At 38.8% G+C, this 27,990-nt stretch overlaps 1 protein-coding gene across 1 annotated transcript; it reads left to right on the forward strand.

Moving 5' to 3' along the window:
• Positions 1 to 657: 657 nt before the first annotated feature.
• On the forward strand, positions 658 to 27,652 carry tet2 (tet methylcytosine dioxygenase 2). Its single transcript, XM_005726840.1, has 10 exons — positions 658 to 1,105; positions 19,144 to 22,116; positions 22,195 to 22,285; positions 22,383 to 22,476; positions 22,562 to 22,770; positions 23,086 to 23,236; positions 23,330 to 23,419; positions 24,458 to 24,595; positions 24,721 to 25,066; positions 25,488 to 27,652. Exons 2-10 carry the CDS (start codon positions 19,188 to 19,190, stop codon positions 26,840 to 26,842), a joined length of 5,403 nt encoding a protein of 1,800 aa, XP_005726897.1. The 5' UTR covers positions 658 to 1,105; positions 19,144 to 19,187; the 3' UTR covers positions 26,843 to 27,652.
• The last annotated feature ends 338 nt before the right edge of the window (positions 27,653 to 27,990 follow it).

Here is a 27,990-nt window from a genome sequence, read left to right on the forward strand (position 1 = left end):
AACAGTGTGTGAATGTGTGTGTGAATGGGTGGATGCCTGGATGTGTAAAGCGCTTTGGGGTCCTTAGGGACTAGTAAAGCGCTAAATAAATACAGAGCATTTATTAATATTTGCCACCTTCCTAACACTTCTAACTTGTGTTAACTCAGCAACATTCCAGGGCTGAATTTCTCTTTTAAATCACCCTGATCCCCTTTCCCTCTCACACTGCACTCTCTTTTTTCAGGCCCACGTGGTGTGTGTCAACAGGAGGTGGGTCTTGGCAGACACATGAAGCAAAGTATGCTGCCCGCAGACTTGTCTTACAAGTCACTCTAAAAATGAACCAGTCGGCAGACTAGAATGAATTTCCAACAGCATTTGGAATTCATTGCTCTACCGATTGGACTCCATAACTGGCCACATGTTGTTGTTTCTGCAGTGTTCTCAAAAAGGGAGTGCTCTTACACTTGAGGGAAATTTCTGCAAGCTATGACAGAAAAAGAAAGAGATAAACTGAAAAAGGGAGGGAAAAAACCCCTTAGTCACTTGGCTTCCTGTCTGAAAAAAAAAAGGAAGTGGGTGGAGACATTTTCTACACTGCCACAGTCAGATAGCTGAAACCAGTGCAATATTCAACAGAAAAGTATACTCTGTCTCAAACCCAGAATCCGGATCCACTCCAGTTCTTCAGGGCAATCCTAGTGTTCACTATTGTGTACGGCTGAGGAAAGAAGAAAAAGGAGGGAGCATAGGGGGGAAGGAAATCTGCCTCTTTGTGTGGGAAGGTCTCAGCAAGAAGGCGATTTTGTAATTATTTGAGGTAGACACCAAAGCAAGGCTCTTCCTCCTGACCTCCAAACAGCATCGTTTCCAATTTCTGTACCTCTGCTGCCTTACGGGAGTCACATATGAGTGTGCTTCTGAGGCTGCCAAACAGCGACACCCGGGCTTCTCCTGATGATGAGAGCCGACGTCAGACTGGTTTCCATGAATATTGATGTGGAGGATAGTCTGTTTCATAGAAGAACAGAAGGAGGCAAGATGGCTGCCTTTAGGATTTGTTAAAGAGGAGATCCAGACGGTTTGTTGGAATTTCTACAAAGTGGAGGGACGTGAAAGGCAGGTGAGAACTGGCTCGGCACCTTAATAATCCGTTTAGCCCTTTCCCCCCTGTAACCTTGTGTGTGTTTTTGGTGGTATTTAGTCAGATGAAGTACAGCAGATGCCCCACATCGTAAAAAGCAAGAGCCAACATAATAAGGGGGGGATATGAGATAAAGCTACTCCAACATGGCTGACAAATTCTCTCTTTTTTTGTGCCAGCTAAAACTGAAAGACAGCAGTTGTGTTTTCCTGTGTGCACTTCTTGCTGCATTTGAATACATTATAGAAAACAGTGGACTTGTTCAGGAGTTAGTTTTTTTTTAAAGCATAATTTAAATGCCTGTGTGACACTACCTTTACTATTCAACCCTGGCTTTTTCCTAAACACATTAAAAATGTATTCAATATGTAATATAACAAACATTTTTGTATAAGTGACTTCCTATTTGTCAAAAAACATTTGCAGCATTTATGTGTTATTGACAACTATTACAAAATCATAATTATGATTGTATTGTCTGTTTTTTTTTTTAATTCAATCTGGATTCAGATTTAGGTAGTTATTCACTTTGGTTTCCCCAATCCTTTCTCACTGATGTATATGTGCATTTTTATTCTGTTCAGCCTTCAGTAGGAGAGTAAAAGTCCAACCTAAGCATGTCCAGTAGTAAGTGCACAGAGTCTGCACGGCAGCAGAGCTGAAATAGCTTCTGGCTTTGTGTATATGAATCAGCTTTCATTGCTTTCACCACTGAATGACGAGCAGACACAAAGGCAAATCCCAAGGAGAAGCAAAGGAGAATAGAATTGTGGTGGCAGAGCGTAGTGTAGGTGGACAAGGTCAGAAAGCTATGAAGGAAATGAAATTCAATCCAACTGCACCATTAAGTGGGCAAACAAGACTGGTAATTCTGGAGATTTCCCTTACTTCCTTTAGAAGTTGACACTAAACACAAGGTTGTTATCAGGGAGCAACAACAAACATCAATTCTAAAAAACTGACCAACTTGGTGACTTCGCAAGACTATTTTGTCTATTTTAATGCATTACAAGGAGTAAGCTGTCACAGCTAACAGGGTGTTGTAGGTTTTGGATATAGCTGCTGACATAACGATTATTGACAACACAATGCAGATTGTGCCTGTGACTTTCAGGGTGTATGAAATGTCATTATTTTAAAGGAATTGAAATAAAAAACAGCTATGTTGCCTTGTATGAATCGCAAATTAACAGAAGTACAATAACAGAATGATAGCAGTAACACGATCATGTATAAATCCTCATAGTTTTAAATACATGTAAATTGAGCTTTATTATAGGACGCCAAGTCTCCTATTAATTATCAAATGCATAATTATTTGTTGTTTCTGCTTGTGTATGTGAATTCACCTAAGATTAACATCTGAATGGCTCATTAGTATAACAAAAATATTTCGGAGGCTTCCATGCTAGGCTTGTGTATTGCGCTAACTGCAGTCGTCAGATAGCCATGTGGCCTCAGGGTACAAATTAAACAAAAGGAAGATGGAGACTAATGACTGACATTTAATTTGGCATCACACTTTAACAAGGCTATCTGAAGAACTTGTGCTTCGGTTTTTATCTTTAAATCAACACGAAAGTTTTCAGACACTGACTATTAATGATCCATAAGGGCAAGATTAAAAGAGGTTAAATAGACAGTGAAGCTCCTTGTCAAATTACTAAAGACATTTACTAAGTTTTGGTTACAAAGTTGTATTTTTTTCCCTTCGATTGTCGATGCAGACCATGCAGTTCCTGCACTGTGGTACAACTTTTAAAAACATATCTGGTGCTAGTAGAAGAAGATACTATTTAAGTCACAGAGTTTAAAACCAGCAGTAGTGGTATACACCTCTTGTGCAATACCATGCCTGTGTTTTGACACGATGAGCACGGTCACTGGCTGTGTAGCATCAACAAAAGTTCTTAAGCAAGAGTGCTCTCTGTAGCATTCATAAAGAATGTTGTGACTGCATGAGATCAGGTGAGCCAAGCCTTTGTGTGTGTAAGTGTGTACGGTGATCCCATTGCCCCACATAAACTAACAGACTGCAGATAATGCTTAGTGTGTCATTTGAAATACCAGACATTGTACTTTGATGAACAGAAATGAACCCACCTCATTTCTTGCTATGAGAGTGCACTATTAATCTCAGTTGTCTGATGTTATAACTTGTGGCTATATCTGCACTTAGTTCACTTTCCATTTTGTTTTTATTCTGTTTGCAATTCCGGTGCTCAGACCACCATACAAAAATATCATTTATGTCTGGTATGTATATCTTTTCTAGTCATCTGCTGTGTGTGACTGAATTTCAAGCTATTGCCATGTCCAATAACTTGCAATGGAGTGTTTATATATGCAAATGTAAAATGCATAAGCCACTATTGAAATGTATAAAATAAAAATACCACCTTTATGGATATACAGGGGTTGTGTCAGCTTTATGCAACTGACCCTTCAAGTTTTCAAACTAAAACTGGGTCAGCAAGCTTTCACAACATCCAAGAATGTGCACTAGTGTGGATGCTAAGTATAACAAAAACAATGTGGATCTATCCCATGTTTCTCTTTCTGTTCAGCTGGACTGTGCAAAGGATTTATATGTGCTAATCCTGACCTGCACAACTAATGCTACATAATAACAGAAATAAAAAACAACCACCATCTAATAGTTTTGCAGTTTTATATTTCTCTGCATTGCTGCTGTTACATCAGCAGCTGAAAAGGCATGAAAGCATTAATAGGGCTACAGGGGGCTGAGTGGGGGAAGGGCCATATAGATCAATCACATGCACATAGCTTCTCTCATCTATCCACACCTACAGATAAAGCCTCACGGGTGGACTGCTAGTTCGTCATGGTCTTAAGTTCCCTTTATGTCACTCCTAGGGCAAACACAATATCACCTTTGGGAAGAATGTCCAGTTGCCATAGCGTTCCACAACAATGCTGTCTACTTAAAATACGCAAGCCTTTACCCAAGCCCTCACCTCTGACCCTGCCCTATCCAACCCATGTATTATTTTTCCAACCAGGAGCCATTTCAGAAATGACACAGAACAGGTCCAGTGGCAGGCTAGACATTTTAGATTGCACTACACCTGGCTGGCCATAGCTCAGCTGCTTTCCTAAGACAAAATGGCGAGATACTGAGTGTTGTATTGATTTCTGCAATATTGATTTCCCTTTTGTCTGCTGCTGGGGTTTTGTTTTCCTATAGAGAGCAAGGGAGCAGCAGCAAGCCACTATCAGATGCTTCAACAGTGGGATCACTCTGTGAGAACGCTGTCACTCATTTGAACATATCTTAATGTTCAAATGAGTGACAGTGAATTTACAGTTGGATGCAATTTATCATGAAGTGTGTTTTGACGTACTGCTGCAAAAATGTTCACATTGTTTTAGCATCAGTGAAACCTGTAGAGCTTTGCCATTTTTTTAGTATGGTGTTTGTTTTACTTTACTATTGATTGAACATAAACTGCATTATGTAAGACAATGTCTATTAACTGAAGCCAGATCAAAAAAATATGTCACTAATAAGACCACCAAACCAGATGGCCCTAACTTGTTAAAGTAATTATGATCCGGTCTGAGGTAAAAAAGAAAAAAAAGATATTCATAACCAACATATGCTATAAATATAACTCATAGCCTCCTACTACGAAGCGGTGCGCCGTTAGCCAAGTTGACGTTTAATTATCGATTGAGAGAGATAAGACTGCGTTTGAGTGGCACAGGGCCGGAGAGAGGGTTGCTGGCCCTGTGAGCGTATATCGATGTCAGGGTTTACCTCAGGGGTGAGACAGAGAGGGCAGGGAGTCAAAAGCTTCCTCCACGTGAACACGCACATGGCCGTTCTGTTTACAAACACTATCTCGGCATTCCGCAGCGAGGAAGGCAAGTGAGATGTTATGTAACCACCCCTAAGCGAATAGCATCTCTTCCCGCTTCTCGCCAGGCCGCTCCTCCTACGCTTGGATGATCTTCTTAAATACTGTTGTCGCTGGTTGCGCTGACAGAAGTTAAGAATAGAAAAAGAAATTCAAAAGTCACTTCAGTCACTGTCGGTTTGCCTGAGACTGTGGCGAGACTGTGAGCAGGTCTTTTTCTTTGTGCCATTCTACATTGCTCTCGTGCAATTCTAATAGCATCAAGTCCGGAGACTAAAGAGGCCTTAAACGTGCCGTAAGCTTTTTTTGTGATTACAGCTTACAAAGCCATCACATGGGCACAGATACCGTGGAGGACACAGTGTAGTCCACAGTAATGTCTCCATTGCACAGTCCTGCATGCTTAATTGGATTATTCATTAAATATTTCCTGGACACATTCATTAATCAATTTAGAGCACCAAGTTGCAATGTAGTACTTAGCATTTTTGTTACTATTATTAGCAAGAGAAGCCTAGCAATTCCCTTAAAACATGCACACGGCATCTCTTAATGCGTGACATGAAAATCTTTGCAGATAAAAGCAAAACCAGGAAACAATAACTCCTGAAAATGATGGGGAAAACTTGATAAACCATATGCATACATACTTTAATCATCCACACTAGTGGCCAATTTATAATCACCAATTAACGGAAAATCCAGACCTTTGGCCTGTGTGAAATTGGGAAAACCAACACACCACTATACCACCACTCAGATTCCCCATCATTGCTCACTTCCAGTTAAATGAAATCAACCAAAAAGTGGAGGTTTAATTCAGAACTATTTATTGGAAAAGAATTTGCCTGTCAAATTGCATCTTTTGTTTTTTTTATAATTTTATTTTTTAAAGGTTAAAAGTGCAGAAACTATCAAAATCTGCAAAGCTTTGTCATTATAGCACAATCTAAAGGAGGTCCAAAATGGTTAAAACAGTTGCTTTTGATTACTACTTGCCCTCTTCTAAAATGGATGTTAGATATGAACCATTTTAGTGCTGCGAGCTGTCACTATAAAGGCCCCCTGTGGTCTACACAAGAAGCATAAAAGTAGACAGCTGGCCAAGACTGCTATTAAAAGTGTAACCCTACCAGAGGCTTTGAGTGACATCACTAACCAGTTCTGGGGAGTTAGAGTGGCTGTGGCCTAATATTAGGTTTCCTAAGTGGAATGTACAATTGCAGCAGTTGGAATCTTTCTGAGCCATAGTGCCCAGTGATAACTGAACTGGGCTTCATCCACTTGTTTATGATAGGAAAGGTTGCAAGTATGACTTCAACTCTTGTCCTGAAAGAATACAAACTCTTGCCTGCAAAACAAATTGCAGTATTTAAGTAATGGACTGCCATAATTTAATGAAATATTTATGAAAACACTGAAACAATACACTGTTTACAGAGGCTATACTTAGCAATTCATTCTTGAGGATGATTCATACAACCCATACTCCATACACAAAAATATTCCTCTCAGAAGGATTTGTGATTCCCATTCAATGAGTCACGTGCCTCCTACTGAGTGAAGGTAAAGAAGGAGCTTAGAAAACAGCGGCTTAGGTCAGGCTGCTTAGAAATCAATGAGGGATCATCTCAAAAGCTTTCCAGAAAACTAGAGAGCACGTAGAAATGTTTCTCAGGCAAAATGACTGTTAACCCTCCGGTGATATATTTTTGGCTACACATTTATTAAAGTAAAACGAAAGAACCTGTTGCCAAACTTGCCTTAGTTTGTCATGACAAAGAAAAGAAAACACAAACTTCAATGAAACTGAAATTTGCACTAATATCCACCTACGATCCCTTTACCCCCGTGTTTGTGTGGCATGCTTTCCCTCCAATAATAATTCTGCATTTTGCTCTGTTTACTGTCCACCTCTGCTTCCTGTTCATCCACAAACTGGTCTGGATTTGAATACTGCAAACAGTCTAGAAGCCTTCTAGGCTTTATGGATCATGCTAAATTATAGTGGATATGAATTTTAAAAAATTAAGTGGAAAGTCACTTAGAAGCTAACATTTGCAACTTTTTACAAAAAATTGCTATATATTAATAAAATCAAAATTTAATGATTTTTATATCATTTAAATCTATGAAACTAGAAATAGTGATAAGATGCCATAATAGATAGCAAAACTGATGAATGGGTTTAAAGAAAATTTTCAGAAATGTTGGGATAGGGGAAGCAAATGACTTCATAGAGAAAAGAAACCATGAATGCTAAATGGTAGATAGGTTCCAGAGAAGCGCATTGCATGATCCAAAATCTGTCTTTTTTTCAAAGAAGGCTTTTGTTGTTTTAACAAGAAAATGCTCAACTATGTTCTGCACATATTAAACCAGCATGGTTAAAAGAGTAAATGTGTCTAGGAGCTAAACTGACCAGCTTGCAAGTCCAGAGTAATCATTGGTCAAATGTGAACAGTTGTTCTCCCTAGTTTCTAAACACTTATAGTATTGCTACTTTTTTGTCATTTCATCATTTAAAGTAAGCATTTATTTTTGAAAAACAATAGAATTTCTCAATTCTAAGATTAGATGATTCTAAACTTCAAACATCATGAATAATTTCACTTTAACATAATTTGGTATTTCCATTTTAAACAACATATCTAAACTTGACCTTTAAATGTGCTGATTGACACAGATACAAATGTAGGCCTCTGAATATGTGGCACAGTTGAATTACTGGCAGGATCAACCCATAAAGAACACGTGTGCACCACAGCAATGCAACCTCTTCTGCAGTCAGCCATGCTAGGGTAATGGTTAGCCCAGATGGGCTTTGAAGCGCTCATAGGACATTGCCGTGGCTACCATGCACTCAGAAATTAACTTTTGCTCTTTGTGCAGTTCATCAAGTTAGTCAGATATATTGACTGTTGCATAGACAAAGGGCTGGAGAGAGAAAATAGAGACAAGCCCTCTGGAAGGAAGAGTGTAGCACTGTGAGGGGTTGGGCGCAGGTCAGTGGGTTTGGACGCTAAGAAGCCAATGTCTTCAGTGTCCATGTGATCCAGCTTGATGGCAAAAAAGATTTAGACACTATGTGTCAGCCTCAGAGCCCAGCAAGGATTCTTTGTAGCACACGTGGTGACTAAACTGGAAAAATAAAGGCTAAAAAAGTTTTTGGAGTGACATCAAGTTCAACTGCAACTTTCAGGATTGACTGCTCTGGGGGAAATATTCAATGCTGAGGTCAAGGTAAACAACGTCAAAGACAATGTCTTAGTGAAACGTTGTTGAAGGGAAGGCTGTGGGTGAACAGATTTGGTCTGAATGAATACAGACTCTTGTATAAAAAAAAAGCATGCAGCTTTTAAGGAAAATATTGTGACACTTGCTATTGGTGGCCACAAATAACACAAGGCAGAGTACATGACTGCTGATTCCTGAATGGCTGCCATAAAACAATACAGTGTTTGCAATGACTATACTTGTTAATTCATTCTTGAGGTGTGAGAGATAATTTACATGATCTGTGACCTTATTGTCTATTATCATGGGCAGCTGACCATTTGGTTAATACTGAATCAACCCAGTAGCTAAAAATTTATACAGTGCACTTTGAAAATATTCAGAGCAAGAACAGTGAAGGATGACCAAGAATCTCATTGTTACTCTGACTGAGCGCCACTGTGTGAAAATGGAAAAAACTTATAGCAATCCAACTGACTCTGTGGGCATGAATATTGAATATCTGCGCTTTATTGCTGAGTCACTGGTGACAAAATTCTCATTAAATCCAACTTGAAATTTCAGTTGATGTTGCTCTCAGACTTGCAGAAACAAGATTGTATGGCCTGATGAACAGATTCAAGTTTTTCCAGCTCAGTCAGACACCTCACTTGAATCAAATTAAGTATACCTGTAGAGAACTAGAATCTCTCTCTACTGACAGTACCCATTAAACCTTCATGACCTTCACAGATCTGAAAAGAAAGAATTCCCCAAATGGTGCAAAGTTTGTTGCATCTTACTCAAAAACACTCAAGACTGTAACTGCTGCCAATCCCACCTTAACAAAGTGTTTAGAAAAGGGTCTAAATAAAGTCTAACTCAAATACATACACATATTAAGAAATGTCCGGACTACAATTACATTTGAAGCAAAATTAACAGTAAACAGTAAAAATAGTTTACTCAGGCCCAATGTGAGTCAAATGGAAGACAAAAGTAAAACATGCCCACACAATGTTTTGCATGCGTTTGTCATATTCCCAGAATACCAGCTGAACTAGTTGTATCAGAAATGTTCAAAGATGGGGTTTAACACCTTCAACAAACAACTTGAGTTACTCATGGCACTGTCAACCACAAGAAACAAATCATCAGCTACTCCTCAGACTTAACCCACAATTAGACCCAGTAAAAGAATTACAAATAATAATATCTATTAAATGCTTTGGGTCTAATATAAGGGGGAACACAGTTTCTCTGGAAAAAAGAGTCAAGACATAAAACCTCACCCATCAGCAAAAAAAAAAAAAAAGTTAAAAAAAATGAGTGTTTGAATTGGTCTTGAATTAGCAGTGAGAGTGATTATAATTATGAATGGCCATGCAGATGATATCCATTAATCTTTTCCCTCTCTAAGTTTGTATTTTTCCCTTGGGGAGAAGTTAACTGAATAGGTATTGTACATCGTTCCAGTTTTACTTGTCTACCCATTTGCATATATTCCAGCTAGATGATTTCGGGCTCATCTAAAGTAAATGATGTGCCTAAGTAGTGTCAGGTAGTGTACATATTTAAATAAATAATACATAATGTTTGCCCTTTGCCAAAAACAGTGAATTTAAAAACTGACTGACATTAACTTCAAGTGTGTGTTCGGGTTTTTAAATATTTAGATATTAAGATATAGCGTTTATGGCTTTGCTGTTCAATTAGCATTCACTGGAAGTCTACTATCTTGCATCAATTACAGTCATCAGTTTCAGCATGATTAACCATCTCATGAATGCTGCATGCTACAGACTTACTTTTCATTTGTTTTTGTTTGCTTGTTTTTGCATGTCTATGACATTTCTGCAGAACACATATAACCTGATTTGTCCTGTGTATATCTGTACTATATAGCATACATTAGATTAGAGGACTGGTTTGCTACATGAACTGAATGTAGGAAACAACATCTTACAGTTCAAAAGAATTACACTAAGTTTGATTAGTTTAAATTTTACTCTCTCAAATAAAACTATAGTTAGGTAGTTATGTTTAAATATAACCAAAAAAGGCAACGAGACAATAAGCTGTGACAGCACAAAGACTGCATTAGGAATCTCCACAAGTATGCCACATCTGCCTTGCATTAGACATCAAGAACAATGTAGATCGTACAGATCCCTTCTTCATATGGATGGGGAGGAGGCTCTCTGGCCAAGAAATTACAAACAGAAGTTTATGCCATCTATGTGTTTGATTTGATCTAATAATCTTGGCTTAAGATTCCGTTAAAAAAAACAAAAGGATTATGCTTTTATTTACATGTCTTTGCATTTATGCATCGATGTAAATTCCCCATCAAAGTGAACTTTAGAAAAGTGTAACGTAGAGACAGTTTTGTGTCATATTTAAAGGTAAGCGTGTCATATGTGAGCATGAGTAATTTATTCATCATAAATGATCCCCTCGATAACCGGATTTTACCTCCACTGTTGCCCTGGTTGTGGTTAATTACTCAGGGGTGAGAAACCGAGAATTAAAAAAAAACAAAAAACAAAAAAAACAGATCTCTCACTCCAGGATGCCATGTGATACAGACATCCGTACATCACAATTTTGTCATTAGGCCATATAGAGTATCAACAGGTAAATGCTGTGCTGAGGAAAAAAGAAAATAGACCTGAAGTTGTACCATTCAAAGTCAGTTGCTACCCCCATGCAGCAAAGCCTTGCAGCAACCTTTGTTGCCATTAATGGAACCAATATGTGTCCCATCAGCAACTCACAGCCTCAAGCCTCTGCATTCCTGGTAATAACCTTCACATGTATCTGCATCTGCTCCTATAACCAGCTCAAAAGATCACCCTTAACAGAAACTTTCTATCTGCCAAACATTAGACAGATGCATTAGCAGAAAAGACTTTCTAAAGGTCCATTCTCTACACCAACCTATAACAGTGCTACATTCTAACAACTCAAATGTACTTAGTGTGTAGTGTGGTGTAAATGTGCTTATTTGTATGTGAACACAAACAATGTTATCGTAACAGGCTAAGTAACAGGCCAGTACCTCACAGTCTATAAAGAGACCAAAGTGTGCAACAAAAGGTGGTTTTAGGTATTGGTTTCAGCTGTGTCGAAATCAGGAAACTGAAATATGGCAACAAAGGTCCGACAAGTACACGAGGTTTACTTTTATCTAGGTTTTCGACCCTGATTTTACTTTCCTGTTTAAAATGTTTAGATAGGTTTGTGTCCCATCTGAGTGTAGATGCCAGTTTCGTTAAGCTCCCTTCATGTGTAGCAACAAGATAGAAGCACTGAAAACATTAAAATGCCTTCTGACTCCAGACGCAGGGGGGCCCTTTGTTTCTTTTTTTTAAAAAAAAGTGTCATATGTTGTTCAGACTGATAGAAAGAATGAGAGGGACAAAGCATAAATCACCGTGGGATGTGCATTGTACACGCTGTGTGAGCAAGCCATGTGACATAAATCACAAGTGTGAGATGCCTGATAAAGAGACTCTGGGGTGCAATACAAGAACATAACATAACATCTGTCCTATTGCGCCTGATGAACATTTGACCATCGTTAACAACACATGCTTGAGGGACAATACCTCACATTGTGCCTTATGAATTGATGTGTGTCTTCTGATTTTCTACACTTTCCAGTCCATCACAGTTTATCTGTAAAAAGATTTTCTCTGAGGGAGTCAACTCCTTTTGTTGATAAGAGTTTCCTTGTGTTTGCCCATTTATTGATGGGGTATTAAAAAGTAGACCCAAAATAACCCATAACAAATAATAATAAGATTGAGAGTATGATATTTCTGCAAAAACTTTAGTAACCTTAGATGAATTTCAAGCTTGGAGTTTAAAAAAAAAGAAAAAAGATTGTTTGCATATAAGTGGAAAATAACTGCTTGTTTACATTGTCAGCTGGAATGCTGAGGTGCTAGAGGTCGTTGGGTTTGTAGAACAGCAAGTTCGGCTCTATATTTACATCAGGGATTTGATCGCTGTAGAATGCAAGTCATCTGACCTAATTACCCCGATAAAGCGTTGCTAAGGATGAGATTTCACTCACGGTTGAGCTGCCTATAGTCTGACCCATCTAACTGGCCGCACTCTGATCAAATAACATTAAATGTAAGTAACATTTATCATCACGCTACCATGCAGTTTTTTTGCAGGGAAATCTCATGTTTCTGCAATTATGTGGAAATTTGAGTTAAACCATCCACCTAAAAAATATGCATAAGAGGAAACTAAATATTTTAATGGCTGGCTGTCCTGTGCAATGATATAAGCATAAATTGCTATAGCTATAACATATACAATATTTCAGAGTCATTATTATATACAGCTGTTAGAAGTTTCAAAAATACTTCAGACATTCTTCAGAATATGTTGTCACATATTCTCATGTGCAGCAAAACTGAAGTCAAGTCTAGTTAGCCAAAGTCATCTTATACACAAAATGAAAAAAGATTGGATTTCAATTTGCATGCTATCATTGCTTTCAAATGTTTTAAAATCTACTCAGTATCAATACTTGTGGCTAAAAGAAGAGGAAGCAACATTGCAATAGTGAAGCAATGGGTCAGTTAGAAGATATTACAATTTAAAAAAAGAAAAATCATATCTTTCCTTTTTACGAGACAGTTCACAGAGCATGTAGGGTTTCTCTTTATTACACAGTCAGAAAATGTATAGTCTTTAGCCTGGGTGCATGCTCAAGGTTCTTATCTTTTAAAGCAGGAAATTACAAATGCACTCTTTTCAACAAAGAAAAGGAAATGTGCACTTGAGATTATGGCTTATTCTTGGGACTATTCTACAAAAGTGCGGTGTGGCTTGGCAAGCATGTATTTGATTTACAGGTCTGCTACACATCTTGCTTTCTTTAACAGCAAGGCTCCTTACCATTGCTGCCTAGGTCTAAAGCTTAAAGCGCAGAGACCTGAGTCTTCCAGCAGCTGTCGTTGGAGGTGAATGTCACATATGGCTGCCAAGTCACGCCAAACAAACCCCATCTACTATGGCAGTTCTCATATTTCACTCGCTCACTCTGGGAATAACAAAAACACAGTGGAAGTCGAGTGTATTTAACACTGTTGCACTTGTGCTATGAAGACAAAGCAATGTGTTACAGACTGCATATTCCCTACACACATAATTTAATGCAAAAGAGAGAGATCATTTGTCATGTTGACTGACAGACTAAAATTACACTCTCCTTAGCAAACCAAAACCCTTTATTTTTAAAGAAAAATATTGATTGTTCAGGCTACTGATAAGGCCCTCTTGTGTAAACTGCGTCCATTGTTTTGCAACACTAGTCCCACTGTGTCCATAAGTCCACTCTTGTCTATAGGCTTCAAAGCACTTTACAACTTGTCATCTATTAATGGCAGCAAATGCATAGTTGCATAGGTAATAACTATGTACAACGGCTGTTCTCAACTGTACTAGTTCGATGGAAGGGAGCAGATGAATGGCAGACATAAGTAAAGATGAACCTGAAGCGTAATTACAAGACAGAGGTAAGGCTGTGGCAGACAAAAAGAAACCAAACGACAGTAAATAGGAACAAAGAAAATGACAACAAAGGTCTGTTGGATATTCAGTTCCAGCCATGTAAGCTGAGTCATATCATAAACTGAAACAGAGTGCTCATTCCCTGGTGGACATCAGCTATAAGAAAGAAAACCAAAATAGATCAAAGCATTATAACTCCCAGCAGGCATCCACACTAAAGTCACCGCAAAGCTATGCCTCAGCTTAGTTTAGTGCTCTACGTCCGGACCAAAAATAGATCTTTCCATAAATCACATCTAACAAATAGTTAACAGGATGAAGCTAACACTTCAAATCTGCTAAAGCACTCAGGAGAAACAGGATCTACAACTTTGCATGAATGTTATGTGTGTTTTTTATGTTTGTACGAAAGATAGACGCACACACAGCTGGGATCTCTGGCTTTGTTCTGGGTTTGCAAAGATTTTTTTGTTACCAGTGTGGGTGTATCCTACTGTGACAAGCTGCTTGGCTCAACTTGGTCGGTTGTAAACCCTGGAGTGTCCCGCAGGAATAGAGCCGCACTGTAAGCGGCTTTGAGCCAGTGTTCAACTCTTGACTTTGTTACTGATTTACAGACTGTTGTGAGAACCAGAAAAACAAAGTAGTAGTCACAAGGGGTCAGGGGGTTCCCGTCATTCGTCTGCCTCACAGAGACATCTTTTAAAAATCAAGTTTTAAAATATGATTTTTATTTAAAAGAGTTAAAAATACGGGTGCAATAGTAATTCAAGTACAAATCCAGAGAGAAATACTTCTGGGGTTTTTTTTGTTTTTTTTAAAGGAAGTGTTACATTGTTACTCATTCAAACAGAGATTGTTAAGTAGGCAGTAACTTTAGGCAGTACTCTCCGTACTTTTCAGAGATTATTATCATCTCTCATCTTTTGAGTCTTGTTTTGTTTTTTGTAGCAAACTGCACAGTAAAAAACAGATTCAAACAAGAATTTGTAAGATTAGCAGATGAGCTGCTATGGATGAGAAAATTGAAATGCTGCATAAATGAAAATGCCTTCCAGATGCAGAGACCTACTGCCATTCATCATAAACAGCCAGGCTTATAGCTCTTACTGTCCTCATTTGTCAAAATAACAATACCTTGGTTTTAATACCTATGACATAATCCTAAATGGGTTCAGTGTCATTTCTGATCAGTTATTTTTATAGAAAGCATTCTGCCTTAGTCATAGACCAGTAGGAAAAAAAAAACAAAAAACAAATGCCACAGTAGGAACTTAATACAAGAAGAGTCAGCACATCTTTCATGGCAAATTTTTTTTTCAGTGCTTCTGTTTATTTATGATGATAAACTCTGTCAACCACAGTATTAAAACTGCCAGTTGGACAAAAATTTCTCAATAAATTCACTTGGCCAAACAGTTTTCTTCTAAATATTCTTCCGTGACATGTTAGCATGCTAGAATAGTCCACCGTTTTGCTAGCAGTGAGCCATCTTGTCAGTCAGTATTTTTTATTTCATAGTGTCACTTAAAATGTCATCTTTTCAACACCCTTTTCTCTTTTTTGTGTGTACAAAGTCTGCAGAGGTTTTCAAGGTACCTCAGAATTACACTGATAACCTCTGTGCTGAGCCTGGAGCACTTACCTGTCTATGGTCATGCCAATGCACCTCTGGCTGGTGTTACTGTAGTTTGTTCTATAACTCACAAGAACTGCTGTAATTGTGTTGCCAAAGATTTTTGCCTGTTCTCTTACTCTGCTTGTAAATTTCCCTGTTAACATCAATGTGATGTTAACAGATCAATTCATAACCACATTCATCCAAGTGAGTTAACCGGAGATCACAAATTTAAGTGTCAAAGATTTTGTAAGATTTATCTCACTGACCACAGATTCATTTCAATATATCACACAGAAGTTTCTAGTTTGGAGTTGCGTATTTCAGTATAGCCATTATAAAGGTCATGATATTGATTGCTCGTAAAGGTCTGCACTTTAAATCACTTATTGTTTCCACTAGTGGTACATAAGTGGCAAAAGCTTGTGATTTCAGTTGTTTCGTTTCCTTTTTTTTTTTTTTTTTTTAAACTGTCGACTGGGTGTTGAAACCTTGCAAAATGGCAAACATAAATTTCAATGAAGTTCTAAAAAGTCTTCAAAAAATTATACATAAAATAATCAAAGTTGTCAAAAAGACACCTTTGAGGTTCATCTCCCTAGCTGTGCTGGGAGCTTTTTTCGTTTTTAGTGTGTTGCTTCCCCTTTCCACCTGCTAACCAGCCACTGGCAGCTCTGTTGTGACAACAGTGGAATCTTTTAGGAACCTTGTAATAGCTTTGCTTGTTAGTAGGAGGTTTAACGCTCTAAATTTGGCGGTCTGGAGGGCTGCTAATGTCTTGGAAGAGTGATTGATAGAAGATCATTATGATAACCAGCTTCTCCAGACTAAGCTTGGCCTGGCAGTTTCCTATCATCTTGGTCCAAATGAGTGGGTCATATGTAATTTTTTTTCTTCATTCTTGATCTATTTAGTTTTTAACTATTTATGAATTGAGGAACTTTTTAAAAAAGTTTTTCACCCAAAACTTTCTTAAGCTGTTACCACAGGAACTTGATTTTAAAGCCTTAAAAGAATATACACCAGACAGGGTGTCATTATGTATGATTGGATATATTAAATATTTGACTAAAATGACACAAATTTAAGATATTTGCCTAAATTACTGAGCCTAGCATGTGTTTATGTGAACGACAGAGGTTTTCCTTCTAAATTTAATGAGCTTCAAAGTTTATAAAGCTGTGGACATAAGTTCTTTGAATGACAACAGCTGTTCTGTAGCTCTAACAGGTTCCAGATGTTATAATTGTGCCCAGTGATGGAGTATAATTATAGTACCTCTCCTATTTAGTATTTTTTTCCTTTCCTGCTTCCCCAGACATCAGTCAATACCTATAGTGAACCTCATAGTTGGTTTACAATAACAAGACTGCTTTTGTGTGAATCTAAAGCTGCATACAATTATGTTAGTATGGTATTATTATAACATTTTAAGATAGCCATAGCAACTGGCATCTGTTGTGACATTTACTTATTTTAAGTGTATTATGTGTTTATATGTTGTAAGTGAATAGTTTACATTTCTAAGTCTTAAAAATCAAAAACAATTTTAACTTCATTAGATCGGTGCTGTCCTGTTGAAGATATTGTCTCACACCCAGCATTGGCAACTAGCATTCTTCACCCTGATTGTAGATATTCACAAAAAGACAACTGGGTAACAAGACAACTCAGTGTCAGTTATCGATCACTTCAGTTATTCTCCTTTATCCAGTTTTACTTTAATACTGAATTAGGGCCCCTCTTGGTGCTCAAAAAAATTCCTTTGGCATCTGCAAAAGAGTTTCTAATAATTATGATGGATTAGACTGCAGTTCATTGTACCTGTGCACTGCAATGGTTTTGCAGATGCTGTAGATGTGACATGCATTAATAATTACCCATATGGAAAAGATATATATAAATCTTATAAAGTTTGTATCTGTCTTGTGTGAAACTTGTATGAAAAGCATACAAGAGTGAAAACAGATATAAGATCCCTTGAAAAATTATATAATGAAACTTGTATGTTTTGGATACTTACTAAAACAATGTATGAAAGTAATGAGAAAGTGGCCACTTTCATGAGTAATCACATATAAGTTTTTACGATTTCTTTTCCATATGGGTAAGAGCAGCAGACAAAAATCAATGTTCAGCTCGAATCACTTTTGCTTGATGCTAAACCCTCTACTTCATATTCTTGATATATTAATATTAACATAGTTTTATACATAGGTATAATTCTCTAGAATTTAAATTAAACTTAGAAAAGTACAAAACTCTGACTTCCTGTCTCTTGGAACTGAACTGTGATTGTATTTAACATAAACATTTTACAAACATGGTGTCTAAAGGGATACATAGACTGGATGGCATCATCCTGGTTCTCACCAACACTGACAGGAATCTTGGCCAGGATTTATCCTTTACTGCTTACACTAAACAAATATCTCTCATCTTCATAACTAGAAACTGAAATGGGAGACATGCTGAAAGTGATACTGAAAAATTAGTTAATGCAATTGTTACTTGTAGACTGGACTATTGTAATTTAACAGGCTGTTAAAGAACCATGAAAAGCCTGCAGTTGATCCAAGACATGGCAACAAAAGTACAAACAATGACTAGAAAGAGAGCTTATAGGCTGATAGGTGTGCATTAATAGGCAAGCCTGCACTTAAAATGTCACAGAACAACTGATCAAGTACTACAGTCTAACAGAGGGAGGTGAAGTCTATGAAAGGTCCTGCTGTCATCTGATAAACATTCAGTACCCAGCTTAAATACATTACACTATGTGCTATATTCAAAAATAGGCCTCTAATTTAAGAGTACTTAGTAACAATAAGAGTTTGTTAGCAGTATAAATGTGAGTCATAAAAACATTTAAATAAATATGGTTGGTGTTAAAGGACTGAAATGAAAAGACTTTACACAAAGGTTTACACAAAAACATAATAATGAGGCTACACTTAAAAATCAATCTGGTGCTCTTGGGTAAATCAATTTTCCCTCATTTGTTTAGGATGCAGAAATGAAAGGTATCTAACTATATATAGGGCAAATGCATATTACACTATCTCTACACCAGCAGTCCCCAACTCCTGGGCCATGGACCGGTACCGGTCTGTGAGTCGTTTGGTACCAGGCCGCGAAAGTTGAGGCTCGGATGTGAAATTTATGGTTTTCAGGGTTTTCATCGTTAACTCTTTTCCCATGTTGTAGTTGTGTTATTTTGCAAGAAATATTTATGCGTTACCATAGAGACCAGAGAGCATTAAGGGGCAGAGAGGAGGACGTTACTCTCAAAGTTGTTAGCACATTTCAAGAGGATGCTGCTAATAAATTTACACAATGACACAATGAATTTGTGTTTATTATTATATTTACAAAATACCAAAGTTTTTGTCTTGGTCGTATCATTTTATTTTGTTGTATTTATCCACAACACCTTAAAGGCCGGTCCGTGAAAATATTGTCTGACATTAAACCGGACCGTGGCATAAAAAAAGATTGGGGAACGCTGCTCTACACCACCCAGCCATTTTTGTCCTTTTAGTATTAGCATGGACGCATTTGCTTTCACAATGCATTACAACTGTTGACACATCCCTGACCTAACCTTGACCTGTATTTCTAATGGATAGGTGCACAATCAAATTTTGCTGAGGACTAATCATTTTGAGACAATAGTTTTATGACTGTTTGCAAAAGACAAAAAATCTTATTTAAAAATATGTTTATATTTAAATCAATTCAATAGCAAATTCCTTTCTGTCTTTCAGGACGGACAGAGGGCAGCCTTGTGTATGGACTCTGAGCAGGCCAGATGGAAACAGAAGAGAAGAGACATGAGAAGGAAGAAAGTTTGATATTAGAGCAATTTGGCACATCTCACAACATCCCTCATAAACTCCAGAATGGAGGCCAGTTTTCAGAGGGAAATTCTCTGCAGATCACTGGGGATAAAAACTGGAACCATTATAAACCCAGCACTGATGCCAACACTTTAAAAAGGCACAGGGAGAACTGCAACAACCCTGCTTCAGAACAAGGGTTGCTGGATCAAGGATCCTACATCATGAATGGAGAACTGATGAATGGAGAGTTAAAGCATGCACTTACTGAACAGTCCTTATTGGTCCATCAGTCCAAGAAAACAAAAATAGATTCTGAGATTAAAGGAAAGGATGACATAAATTCAGATTTATTGGAAAAGTTTCCTGAACTGACAACAACAAATGAATTTGGATGCAATTCCCAAACGTCAGATATTAAGTTCGATAGCAGGAACTGCAATTTTCGTAACAGAGATATTTTCTGTGTGCCACGAAATAAACAAGTTCCGAATGGTGCTGTATCATCTCCCTCAACCATAGAAAGCACCCCAGGTGATTTGTTAGAGAAAACTTTGTCTCAGTATTATCCTGAGCAAGTCTCAATTGCACCACAAACATCTGGGTCACAATTAGATGCTGTCAATAATTCACTGCCTGATAAACTGTCCAGTGAAGGTGCTCAACTTCCCCCTATGACCTCAGGATTGCCCAATTCAGCACAGATGCCTGGCTCACAGCAACAGCAGGCTCAGGCATCTGGAAATACTGAAGGAGGCAACAATTATAACTCTGTCAACTATGTACTAAATGGATACTCCAATAATTTTGGAGCAGACGACCAGCAGACACAACAACATCAGCAGTCAACATCATCTTATTCTGGTGAGGAACTGGCTCTGGGACAGCTGTCAGGCATGATCCTGTCAACAAATAATGCCAAAATCCCACAACAGCATCCAAATGGTGCGCAGTGTTATCAGGATGACACACGTCATCAAGGTGTATATGTAAAAGCCCACCAGGAGTTTAACGGCAGTTCCTTTCCAAACTGCAATAGTTCCCTACAGCCAGCAGAGGCAGAATACGAGTCCTTTCCCAGTTCTGGGACACAGAAACTGGGGCATGGTGAGGAAAACACGTCTAGTCAGCATCTGCAGCATGGCACTGATAGGGATCGCCACTATGGGATTCAAACCCAGAACTTTCAAGAAAATGCTGTAAACCCACTTAGAGCTGAGAGTCAGGGACCCATGGGATCCAGACTCCAACAGTTACACCACACTGGTATAGAAAACGGGATGGAAAACACGTCTCAGCAGAGAGCCAATTTATCTTGTTCTACCCCTAACCAGAGAGGCTGGAGAGAACTGAATTCTTCACATTCCCAACAGCCACCAACAAGTGGCCCATCATCTCAGGCACAAGAGCAGGATCTGTGGAGGAACTTCTCTACTAAGTCTATGTCAGAACAGCAGACAGCTAACCCCCCGGATCATGACCAGATGTTTGAGCCAAACCCAATGCAAAGATTTCAGACACAGAGAGTTTTCTCTGATGGCAGCCAGGGGTCTAACTTCCAGAAGAAACAGCAGGATTATCTGCCAATGCAAACGCATTGTGCTTCAGCTCAGCACAACACTGCCTCTGAGTGGCAGCAATCAAATTCTGAAGGAGCTCAAATGCAGCCGTCTTTAGCCCAGAAAATGCCAGAGCAGCAAAACTTCACTCAAAATCAACAAGTTGACAGTCGCTGCCAATCCCAGATGCAGTCAGAGCGCTTATGTGAGGACAATGACCTCCAGGAAATATTGTCACCTGGGTTTTTGGCAACACAGCAACAACAGCACTGTCAGCTCCAACGGCCAATGTCCCAGCCACCACAATTCGAAGCGCAGCAACTAAAGTCTCCCAGTTACAGACCTCACAGTCAGCCTCAGCCAGGTCAGCAGCTGCTTCAATCCAATCAGCCTTTTGGAAATGGTCCTGCTCAATCCAGCAACCAACACGTCCAGCAAAATGACCATGCAACATTTAGTAATATTAACACAGTAGAGATGTCACAACATCAAAGGCAGTATCCACCAAACTCAGGCAGCACTAACCTCAAGCAATTTCAACCACAGCAGCCTAAAAGCCACTGCCACCAACCCAACCACGTGGACTTTCCCCCAAACTCCACACAGTCACAACCTCATTTACCACAAGGTGCTTTAAGCCAACAGGTCACAAAACAAATGTATCCCAAAGCTGAACAGCAGCTGAAGACATCTTGCACTCAGTTCCAAAGGGGACCTCAACTACCTCTGGGACCGGCAGGTCCCCACGTAGACTTTCAGAGGCATGCAGCCCTACGTATGCACCTGTTACAAAAGCAAGAACGCCAGGGCTCCCCTCAAACCCCTCAGAACTCTAGTGACCCTAAACATATCCAGAGAGCTGTGAAAATGGAAAATGGACCCAGACTTGAAATATCTGGGTTACAGAACCAGGAGCATCAGATACACATGCGAGAGGCAGGTAGAATACAAATTAAGCAGGAAAACCAACAATCTCTGTGTGAGCAAAGTAAGAAGCAGGCAAGTATCATAGCCTCTATGGAACAAAGCCTGAGACAATACCAGCTTTCACCTGTGTTTGAGAAAAAATCCATTGTCATCAATGCATTGAATAAAGTCAAAGTAGAATCTTCTGGGCCTGTCACAATCCTGTCAACCAAAACTGATGTGAATGGAGTAGAATCATCAGCACTTGCCTCATCCACTGAAGTTCTTAAAAAAACACCTGATTCCACCCCTAAGAAGGAACAACTTCTACAAAGTTTTATGGATTCTCCTGTGAAGCTGTTGAATACCCCTATAAAGAATCTTTTAGACACCCCAATGAAAACACAGTATGATATTGCATCCTGTCACTGTGTTGGTAAGTCTCTTAAGTTCAGCCTAAAACAGGATGGGCCAGTTGTATTGTATATATTAATATGTTTTGCTTTATGACTAGAACAAATAAGTGAGAAGGATGAAGGCCCATACTACACTCACTTGGGGGCAGCACCAAGCATTGCTGGCATACGGGAAATGATGGAAAAAAGGTTAACAAAAATCTGAAGTGGAATAATATGACTGTTACATAGCTACAATGTACAGTTTTACCTGTGTTAATTTAATTGCTTTTATTCTGCTTTAAAGGTCTGGCCTAACAGGGCGCGCCATCAGAATTGAGAAAGTAATATACACCGGGAAGGAAGGAAAAAGTACACAAGGATGCCCCATAGCCAAATGGGTACAAATATTTTTTCTATACTCCCCCTGAGCCTTCCCTTAAATATCTTTGTGTGCACATATTCCCATACTTTTCATCATTTCAGGTGATTCGTCGATCCGGTGAAGAAGAAAAGCTATTGGTTTTGGTGCGGGAACGCCCTGGCCACAGATGTGCAACAACCTGCATCATTGTTGTAATTCTAGTTTGGGAAGGGATTCTGCCAAGTCTAGCTGACCGCCTCTACCTCGAGCTAAGTGAAACTCTAACAAAACATGGAACCCTCACCCAGAGACGCTGTGCTCTCAATGAGGAGTAAGTGACACCACTGTGTAAATCACATTTAGCCACTCAGACTTTATCTAATATTTGCTATCACATATTTATATAATATAAAAACTGTATCTTAAGGATCTCCTTGCCAGTGCCAAAATATTCCACCATTCTCTAAACCAAACAGTTTTCAGTTTGTTTGTTTTTTTGCGTCCATGGAAAATATAGTTAATGCCTTTGCTTTTATGTATTTCTGTTCATTACTTTTTGTTTTTTTGCTTCAAGTCCAGTTCCCCCTTTGATCATGAGATTATCATTCTGACTATCACAGTCCTAATTTTTGCTCTGCCCTTGCAGGAGGACATGTGCATGCCAGGGATTAGATCCTGAAGCCTGTGGAGCATCATTCTCCTTTGGCTGTTCCTGGAGCATGTACTACAATGGCTGCAAGTTTGCCCGGAGCAAAGTCCCAAGAAAATTCAAGTTACTTGGAGATGATGTGAAGGAGGTACTTTTTGAAGTTTAAAATATTATTCACATTGTGTTTACCTTGATTAAGCTGACATGCTATTCATCTTAATGCTTACATTTTTCCATTTAGGAAGAGAGAGTGGAGAGCAACTTTCAAAATCTGGCAACTTTACTGGCTCCCTTGTATAAAACTATGGCACCTGAAGCTTATGGAAACCAGGTGAATATCTGGACATATTTTTCTTTCTTTCTTGAACTAAAATAAAAAATTAAAATACAGTTTCTTATTACCTGGTAAAACCTAAACCAATTAACATTTACATACTGCACATATATTTATATGTGGCTAATGCAAATTGCAAACAGGGAAGTTTTTGGAGAATTTTATCCACCAGAGGGGATTTTAAATCAAAGAATCAAGATGTGAAGGCTTTTCACTTTAATTCTGGGAGTTTCTTAAAAATGACACTGAAACTTTTTCAAAATTACAGCCATTTTGGTACAGTGCTTTATTCTCTAAAGCTCAAAAGTACGAAAAAAAGCCCAACTACATATTTTTTTTAATAAAATCTATTGCTTTCAATGACAGCCTAAAGTCAACTCTTTTATCACACCTAGATTGTTTGATTTAAGATCAGTGTTTGTGGTGTACAGAGGCAAAGAAAACCTGTGTCCTTGTCCAAATTTTTATAGACCTTTCTTACAAGAAAGCTGTATATTACTGTTAAGCAGCCAAGATTCAATCTTGTTCTCTGGCATGTATGAAAATGCTAGATCAATGCTGCAAGTGCATAACTTAGGCCTGTTTATCACTGTAAACAGTCATTGTAAAGTGAGTGGGTTACTAAAACCCAAGAGGCAATACGAGTGAAGATCTTTATCCTATGATGGAACATTTCTATCTCGATGGTGTCATTTCTTCTACAATGAAAATGTCCTCATTTATAGGGTAAGAGAAATCCCTAAATGTAAAATGATGTGCACCATAAATTATACTTTTATAGTCAGCTGATCTCACCCTAGTTGAACACCCATGGAAAAGCCGAGGGGAATCATGTGGTCTATATTAAAAAACATAAAATAAAGGAACTGTAAAAATTGTCTTCGTGTAAACAGTTTTGAAGAATTGTCATAAGTGATTTATGCTACCCTAGTAGAACACCTTATGTTGGCTTATCATTTTGTTGTTTTTTGTAGTGACCTTCACAAACTTTTAGGCAGCTTATTTAAATTAACTTCTTTTTGTTCCTGAACACAGGTGGAACATGAACATAGGGCTTTGGATTGCCGTCTTGGGCTCAAGGATGGCCGTCCTTTCTCTGGGGTTACTGCTTGTATGGATTTCTGCGCCCATGCTCATAGAGACCTCCACAACATGCAGGGTGGCAGCACTGTGGTAAGGATAAAAAAGGGAAACACATTTTTCTAAGTACTTTAGAAAAATGCCGGTTGAATATATTTGCATAAATTCAACCTGCAAAGCCATTTAATTCAGATAGTAATTCTTTTATTTTTTTTCAGGTGTGTACATTAACGAGGGAGGATAACAGAGGGATTGGAAAGATTCCAGAGGATGAGCAGCTTCATGTCTTACCTCTTTATAAAGCTTCCAACACTGATGAATTTGGAAGTGAGGAAGGTCAACAAGAAAAAATAAAGTCAGGGGCTATCCAAGTTCTCAGTGTTTTCCGCCGCCAGGTGCGCATGCTTGCAGAGCCTGCTAAATCTTGCCGACAAAAAAAGCTGGATGCTAAGAAAGCAGCTGCCAACAAGAATGCCATGCTGGAAAGCTCCAACGATAAAGGAGAGAAGGCCAAATCAAAAGCTGGCACTTTTGAGAATTCTACTCAGAGCAATCCAATGGCAGGTAGGGTAACAAATTATTTTCTCTTCATAGGTATCCATTGATTTCTCTGAACTGAGCGGTTTCTGCCATATTTCAGGCTTGCTTCCAGAACAAAATGAGGTGTGCATCAGAAGTTAGTGAGGGTGCTCTATGCCTATACAGCTTACCAGGGCTGTATAGGTTGGACAGGTTTTACCGTTGGAAAAACATGAAATGTATTCTAAAAAAAAAAAAAAAAAAGCATTACATCTTTATTGATTTATGTAGATATATAACTTTTCATTAATGGTACAGTGTAGGTTGTCAAATGTGTCTTTGTGGGGGAAAGCGTTAAACATGTTTTTTCTTTGTAGCAACATATTGTTGGAACACTAAATTGAACACCAAAAGACCCACAAATAATGATTTTACAAAAGGTGACACAATGGATTTTGTTTTCCAGGACTTATTCCAGGTGCTGTAGGAGCAACCCGTCAATCATGTCAGCCACAACACCCCCTAGGGGTCCATCAGCAGCAGCAACACCACCAGAGCATTCTCCCTCCTTATCCTGGCTCAACAAATGCTGCTTTCTCCAGGTTTCCCAACCATAATGGGTCTTTTCCAAGCACTTCAAAGCCAGGAAGTATATATCCCCATCAGCCATCATCTTCCAGCCCTTATCCTTCCCCACTCCATGCATCAAACTCATACATGAATGCATCCAATCGTCCATACCTCGGTTATCAATGTAATGGAGGAATTCCCTTTGACAACTACAATCCATATTATCCCCCAAACCCAAAGCACTTAGAAATGTATCGACAACAACGGCCGACACTTTACTCAGAGCAGCAGTATGGTATACGGCGTTATGAGGTCAATTACCCACCAAGATATGGTGAGCCAGGCTTACAGGTCAATGGTTATAATGCCAGCAGCATTAGACCAGTTCCTCCCATGCGACCTTATGGACCTTATACTCCTAATAGCGCCTCAGATCCCCGGTTTCTGGACCCCCTCTCAAGAGCATCCTCAGCCCATGCAGGCGTAGATTACAAAACTGCTATGAGCAAAGGCAATCGGTTTGGAGAATGCCCAAATCCATATCTGCCCCAGAACCCTCAAATGCTGTCCCCAGGCCAAGATCCTTTCCATTTGCAAATCAAAGCAGAGATGGGTATGCCTGGTCCACAAATGCTTTCTGCTCAGTCTGGCAGTATGTGTTTAAACCCTGAAACACAGTCAGGGTTAAGGTTGCCAAATGGAAGCCTCATGGGTTCCAGTATCAAGCTGGAGCCTGGAACACCACAGACACCCACCACGCCGCAAAAGCCAGAGCTGTGGTCAGACAACGAGCACAATTTCTTAGACCCTGATATTGGTGGAGTGGCTGTGGCACCTAGCCATGGCTCTGTCCTTATTGAGTGTGCAAAACGGGAGCTCCATGCGACAACGCCCCTTAAAAATCCAGATCGCACCCACCCAACCCGTATTTCCTTAGTGTTCTACCAGCACAAAAATTTGAATGAAGCCAAGCATGGTTTGGCACTGTGGGAAGCAAAGATGGCAGAAAAGGCTAGAGAGAAAGAAGAAGAAGCAGAGAGGAATGGCGGTGAGGGGACTCCTAGCAAGACCAGCAAAAAGGGGCCTAAACGTGAGCATTTAGAGTCATCAGAGACCACAGGGGAGCCTCCTTACAAACGTTATATCAAGGCACTAATGGAGGGATCTTTGTCATGCACAACAAACACGTATGTCAGTACATCTCCGTACGCCTTCACCAAGGTTACAGGGCCTTACAGCCAGCTTGCGTAGAAAACACTCATTAAGAAGACCCTTGAAGGTGCTATGACAAACAAGACCACAGGCACCAATGCCCTCCCATCACCCTTTTGTTGTAAAAGGAACCTGTGATTAGATGAGCTACAAATCACCTTTCACCTCTTTAACAATCAAGCTTTACCCGTTTACCCTACAAAGGTTGTATTTATTCTTCTTTGGTAACTTTTGCAAGATACAAACTCTCTGGTGCTTTTACTCTGATACACACGGATCTATTTTAGCTGTAAAGAGTGAGTTTTGGTGGTTTTTATTTTTCTTTCAAAGTTTTTTGGAGATGTAATCTTGGCATAAAACACTGACTTTTTGTAAATGACAACATTCACGGTGCTAAAAAATTATGCTTATTACCTTTTATTTTAATTCAAATGCCTTTACACTAACTGCACAGATAAATGTCAGCGGGACACCGGAAATATCATGCCAACATACAAAATGCTTTTTGAAAAGCCAGTGTTTTTTAAAACACATTTGGTAATGATAGTTGAAGCTGAAAAAAGTTTTGGTAGTACCTTTAAATTATAAGATCTGGTAAAAGCATATGTCTGCATTGAAAGCATGTCATTTCTAAGCAACACATTGTGACATTCATGAATTTGTAAGGACTTGGGGGTTGTATGAACAATCCATAAAGGTGTCCATGCAAAAGTTTTAACAGTTTTATCAATTGCTGGTGCTTCTTTCACTTTCCTATGTCATTTTTACTGTAAATTGAGCCATTCTTTTATGGTGCATTTTTGAAAGAAAAAAAAAAAACAGAGAAAGATCTCGGTTTTTCTGGTTCTTTTTCCAGGGTTCCTTTGTTTATCAATTTTTTTTTTTAAACGTTCCTTACAACAGGTTAATTGAACACACCTGGTGATTGTGAATATTACATGTAGATTTTTCTGTGGTGCTTAGTAAATGTGCTTTTTAAACACTGAGAAACATGATACTGGGTAAGCTCAGTGTCAGTTTCAGAGGGCAGCTGGCTTGCTGTGTGGTCTTTACTTATTGTAATCTAACTGTAAGATAAACAGGTGAGATTTGTACAGTAAATTAATATTCCTTTTGGAATTCCTGTTAGAGATTTTTTGTTGCAAAGAATGCTAACAGCCTGTTTCACTGTATTTCTTTGGGTTTCA

The sequence above is a fragment of the Pundamilia nyererei genome, unplaced genomic scaffold (genome assembly GCF_000239375.1).
Source record: "Pundamilia nyererei isolate P.nyererei 1_Seehausen unplaced genomic scaffold, PunNye1.0 scaffold00022, whole genome shotgun sequence".
NCBI classification, from domain to species: domain Eukaryota; kingdom Metazoa; phylum Chordata; class Actinopteri; order Cichliformes; family Cichlidae; genus Pundamilia; species Pundamilia nyererei.

Excerpts from the sequence above, each read along its gene's own strand:
- tet2 (XM_005726840.1), top strand. The coding sequence starts at position 19,188 with ATGGAAACAGAAGAGAAGAGACATGAGAAGGAAGAAAGTTTGATATTA. Across the intron at positions 22,771-23,085 it reads CGCTGTGCTCTCAATGAGGA|GAGGACATGTGCATGCCAGG; the intron begins GTAAGTGACACC and ends CTGCCCTTGCAG. Across the intron at positions 24,596-24,720 it reads TGCAGGGTGGCAGCACTGTG|GTGTGTACATTAACGAGGGA; the intron begins GTAAGGATAAAA and ends ATTTTTTTTCAG.